The sequence below is a fragment of the Echinops telfairi genome, unplaced genomic scaffold (assembly GCF_000313985.2).
Source record: "Echinops telfairi isolate 266 unplaced genomic scaffold, ASM31398v2 ScPeMD7_7469;HRSCAF=8507_1, whole genome shotgun sequence".
Taxonomy (NCBI): domain Eukaryota; kingdom Metazoa; phylum Chordata; class Mammalia; order Afrosoricida; family Tenrecidae; genus Echinops; species Echinops telfairi.
In genome coordinates this window covers 70412582-70418099 of record NW_022111373.1, presented here as the reverse complement: position 1 = coordinate 70418099, position 5518 = coordinate 70412582, and the positions used below count along the sequence as shown (strand labels likewise).

Genomic DNA, 5518 nt, shown 5'->3' with positions numbered 1-5518 from the left:
TAATGATTTATTCTGCCATAACATAGGCCAACTACTTTTAGTTTTTGATATCAGTTTCCATGTCACTGACTAGCAAAGCCAAAGCCACATTCTTTGTACTTACTCAAATTCACTGCGATGCAGTCAATTCCAATCTCATAGCTACCCAACAGGACAGGGTTGAACTTCCCCTTTGGGCTTCCAAGACTGTAACTGGGTTTTTTTTGTTTTTGTTTTTTACTGTAACTCTTTACAGAAGTAGAAAGCTGTGTCTTTCACCCTTTTGAACTGCTGACCTTGAGGTTAGCAGCCCAATGTATAACCACAATGTTATAGGGCTACACATTCTTTAATCGTTTTATTAAAACATAGCCTCATTTATGGTACACATTTCTGTATTAATTATGATAACATTAAGTGCTGTAAGATACACACTCTAAAAACTCAACAGATTTGCACAGATGTTTATATCTGCTCATGTAAAGTACAGAGCTATACAACTTAGATACATCTCACAAACATAATATTGAGAAGAAAAAGAAGATTAAAAAGTTGCATACCATATGATTCCATTTGTATGAAATTAAAAACAAACAAAAAGTAAGCTATTGTTTAGAATGCATACATACCAGGGGCTTTAAAAAGTTAGTGGAAAAAACGGAATAAAAAGAAAATGGATGTTTTCCATGAACATGTTGAAGGCCCCTCATAGGTGGTAAAACTGTAAAGAAATGCATGAAGGTGCCTATCAGAAAGTCAGGATAATGGTGAACTACAGGACTTAGTACGGGGGACTGCCAAAGGGTCTTGGAAGAAGTATGTGCAGGGTGCTCTTTAGAGGCAAGGGTAGTGAGACTGTGGCAGACTTTGGGCATGTTGTCAGGAGAGACCAGCCCCTGGGGAAGAGCATCGTGCTCAGTAAAGCGGAGGGGCAGTGAACGAGAAGAAGGCCCTCAATGACATGGGTTGACCCAGTGGCTGCAACAGTGGGCTCAGGTGGAGGAACAATGGTGAGTACGGCGCAGGACTGGACAGTGTTCTGTTCTCTTGTGCGTAGGGTCACTGTGGATCAGAACCTTACACAACAACAACACAAGACAAAAGAAAGTTTGTAGTCGGGAAATAGCACGCAGGTGCTTTCTGAGCTCCAGTGATCTTCTATTGCTTGATTTGAGTGTTAGTTACATTGCGGTTCACTTCATAATACTTTGTTAAAATGTACATTTTTGTTTTAGATACCTTTTATGTATGCAATTACATAATTTTGAAAAAGACTTAAACCTGAGAATTTATTTGCATAAATACAATTTAAGATAAACTTGGGTCATTTTATTTTTCCCACTTGTTTAAGTCCAATAGAGGGAGTACTAAAAGAAGAATACCACCGGGAAGATTGTCTTTTCATTGGGACGCTCATATCTCTTCCTTTTTATAAGGTTTGTCACTAGGGGCCACAGGTAAAAGAATAAAGATGCCATTTTAGCAAAAACAAAGGTCTTACACTTAATTTCCCTTGTTCCATTTCTGCATTCTCAGTTGAGATTACAGATTTTCTTTTTGGCTGTCATATAACTATGCTATGGGGCAAAATCCAAAATACAAGGACAGCTCCAAATGTATTGCTGCTAGGTTTCCCTGCATGCATGGGTTTATTACAGACAAAACATGTTTAAACATGTCTCTGCGATCAGTAGATGACTGCAGACAACTTTTCTCTGTAGCACACTGGTCTGGGTCTTGTTAGGATGCCTTCAAAAAGGGAGAGGTCCAATCAAAACAGTGGCTTCCAAGGGGATTCTGCTGGACCCTGCCATCCAAGGCTCAGCTCAGATGTGTATGACAGCTGTTTTGTTTGTATTTTTTAATTTCAAAGGGATCATCTTGATAGATTTTCTCAGAGGGCACTTGGTGATCATGGAGGCCCATTCATGCAGAAGCAAATCGAAAACTTCATTGAGGCGCAAAAGCCCAGGAAAGTTGTGCTGAGGACTTGTCTTCTACTGTGACAGTGCACCTGTTCCTTCTTCAGGGCTAGCCAGAGCTGTCCTGGGAGAAATTTTGTTAAGAAATCTTACCCCATTCACCCAGCAGCCCTGGTCTTTTATGTTTAGACTCCCCAAACTCAAGGAACACTGAAAAAGAACACAAGGGATCCCTCGGGTGCAATAAAAATATTGCAGGTTTGATGTGGGATAAACCAAACATTCTGCAAGGAAGGGTTGATATCATTGTTACAGTCCATCTAGCTGGTTCCGACCCATAGCGACCCTCTGCACAACAGAATGAAATACTGCCCAGTGCGCATAATTGTTCCTATGCTTGAGCCCATTGTTAACAACCCCGGTGTCAATCCATCGTGTTGAGGGCATTCCTCTTTGTGGCTGCCCCTCAACTTCACCAAACATGATGTTCTTCTCCAGGGACTGGTCTGTCCAAAGTGTGTAAGACAGAGTCTTGCCAGCCTTGCTTCTAAGGAGCACAGTGGATATACTTCTTCCAGATGACTTTTTTTTGTCTTTTCAGCAGTCCATGGTGATTTCAATATTCTTCACTGGCACTGAAATTTGAAGATTAAAGAAGAATCGATGTATTTGAATTGTGGTTCTGCTGAAGAATATTGAAAGTACCATGCACTGCTGAAAGACAAGGAAGGGTTAGCGAGATGGAAATAGCAACATCAGAAGTGTACAGACCTAGCAGAGAAATTTGTCAGGAGCTTCACATTTTGTTATTTTTGTTTAATCAAGGTTTCTATGATTTTGTAGCAATCATTCTTGACTGGTTCTCCTACTGCCCTCTGTTGTATTTCCCAATGGTGGTGCCATCCTGAGGAACAGGAACGTATATAAATAACAAGAGCAGGTACCTGGGTTAGGCAGTACTTCTTCTCGTTAGTTTAATAATAACTGTTCTGAGATTTTCCCCTGGTTTCCAAGAAGTGTGTGGAAAAGTAAATATGAAAAGACTGAACACATTTGCATTTCCTTATCTCATGGAATAAGAGGAGCTTCACTGGAAGAAGTGAAAAATATACAATTTGAATAACATTAAAATTCTGAGCATATTCTTGCATCCATAATAAATATGCATATATTATCATTGTTTTCAACATTTCAAAAATTGATTTAAATTTCTTTTATGTGGCATCCTTACTGACAGCTTTTGGCATTCTTATATCTCTGGCAAAACTTCCCAAAGGGATAATAAGATTACTTAAAGAGAATGTTTAGGATACTGGCAATATTTGGGTCACTCCACAGTTCTAGCAGTCCCTTTAAGAGACCTGGTTAAAAAACTAAATACACTGCCATCAAATCCATTCTGAATCTTAGCAGCCTAGTTGGGTGGAATAGAACTCCCTAGGGTTTTCAAAGTTGCAAATCTACACAGAATTTGAAAGCCTCATGCCTCCGCTTTCTCCCTTGGCTGTTTGCGGCCCAACATTTAACCAACTTCACCGCTGGGGCTTTTCGAAGAGAAGCTCAGACCTGGAGTAGTAGATGTAGGGACCAGCTTAGTTGATCCACAACAGTCCCCCATAGTTTCCTTCTAAAATGTAGCCCATGTCCAGTGCTTCCAGTCCCGAGTTTCTAAAACCATCGAACATTCCTACAATGCACACAATATCCAGAACTAGCAATTACCTGATGTAGATAATGAGGATGTGCATTTTACTCTCAAGTCCCCTTTTGTGCTAAACGATTGATGAAAGAATGAGACAAGCAACTACACATTTTTCATCTATGTGCCTTTGACAAGGGAGAGTAACTATCTTTGGGATTCATGGAATTGCTCATCACAATTTCCTGTCTTTCACTTTTAACATTATAATTCTGCCTTATTTTAATGCAGGTACAGCCTGACTATTTGGACCGGAAAAGAGGATAACTATGCTGTTGAAGATTTGCTTTGTGTTAGAGACCTCTTTGATAAAAGCCAAGTTTTCTATGACATCTTAGAGCCACAAAGCCATGAATTCAAACAAGCCATTGGAATCAAAGTTAACCTCTAAGAAGAAGGTTCTTGGAAATCATTTCCTATGTCTTGATTTCATAAAGCAACCTTGCTGCGATCTGATAAATGACCATTGAAATTATGATTATTGATTTATGCTATAATTCAGCCAGTCAGAAACCACATAAGAGTGCTTACTCTAGTAGGAATATGTCCTTATAACACTACGTTTACATAAGAGACTTACAAAGAAGAGACTTCAATCTAATATATAAGTAATTACTAGTCTAGTTGTTAATAACTTAGTTAATTATTAATATAATAAGTCAGGAAACATTAAATAATATAGGAAAAGGATGCTCTGAAACTCATAAAAAATAATTTTGATCTGCGAAGGTGATGAAAAAATTCACACATCATAAAGTTCCACTGCCTTCAAGTCAGTTCCAACCCATAGCCACCCTATGTATGAGAGCCGGTATCTTCCACACAAAATGACCCCAAGAAAGTATAGCACACACTCCTGTGTTATGGAGAACTGGTTATTGCAGAGATTCAAGTAAAAGATCAAGGCGCCTGCAAAATATGTTGACCATTTCCAGGAGAGAGTTTTGTTATTGTTAGGTGCCATCAAGTTGGCTTCACCCCACAGCGACCCTATGCACACGGAACAAAACACTGCACAGACCTGGACCATCCTCACAATTGTTCCTAAGTCAGAGCCCATTGATGCAGCCACTGTGTCAATCCATCTTGTCAAAGGCCTTCCATTTTTCACTGCCCCATTTTACCAAACATGCTGCCCTTCTCCAGGGACTGGTCTCTCCTGACGATCAATTCTTCTACGGTCTTCCTTATTCAATGTCCAACTTTCACATGCATATAATGCAATGGAGAATACCATGGCTTGGGTCAGGTGCACTGTAGTCCTCAAAGTAACAGCCTTGTCTTCAATCCTCTAAAGAGGTCTTGTGCTACAGATTTACCTAATGTTATACAGCTGAGATAGTTTGTTGTGCCAGCCTGGCCGATAAACACAAGTGGGATTAACTGAAGGGCAGAGAGATAAATGGCTTGGTGAGCCTCGCCTTTCTTGTCTCTCGCTCTTTGATCATCGGACCAGTGTGCGGCTGCCTTGCTTGTTCTGTGCCTCAATTTACAGGCTACACTACCTGTGGGACGCCTAGCCTGTGGACTGTGTCACTGTAAATTGAGGTCCCTTTAAGACATCTCTGGAGCTGGGGACTGGCGGTTGGTGACCTAGCTGACAGTTGGTGACCTGCCTTGTAATTGGCTGCTGTGCTAACATAACCTAGCTCTCTCTATAAATAGAGGAAGATATGGCAGCAGACTAGACTTGAAGGACTGCTAGTCTCTCACAACTCTCTCTCACGGGAATGAGTTGCACTGAGCCATTTGTAGTGCTTTATAATTTAACTGTTCATTTCTTGTATTATATATTTATCTGTATGTGATTTAACAGTTCATTTCTTGTTATATACCTAATTATCTTTATAAATAAATATATTAAATTATCAGCAATTTGATTTTATCTCTCTAGAGATTTTATCTCATCTAGAGATTT

At 39.8% G+C, this 5518-nt stretch overlaps 1 protein-coding gene across 2 annotated transcripts in view; it reads left to right on the top strand.

Annotated features, from left to right (window-relative positions):
* The window catches only part of FAM151B (family with sequence similarity 151 member B), a 42204-nt gene extending 37593 nt beyond the window's left edge, over positions 1-4611 (top strand). For both annotated transcript variants that reach the window (XM_004703511.2, XM_045285307.1), the window contains exon 6: positions 3832-4611. In XM_004703511.2, coding sequence (XP_004703568.1) covers positions 3832-3991 — 160 coding nt within the window. In that variant the 3' untranslated portion in view covers positions 3992-4611. The remainder of the gene's footprint in view (positions 1-3831) is intronic.
* The last annotated feature ends 907 nt before the right edge of the window (positions 4612-5518 follow it).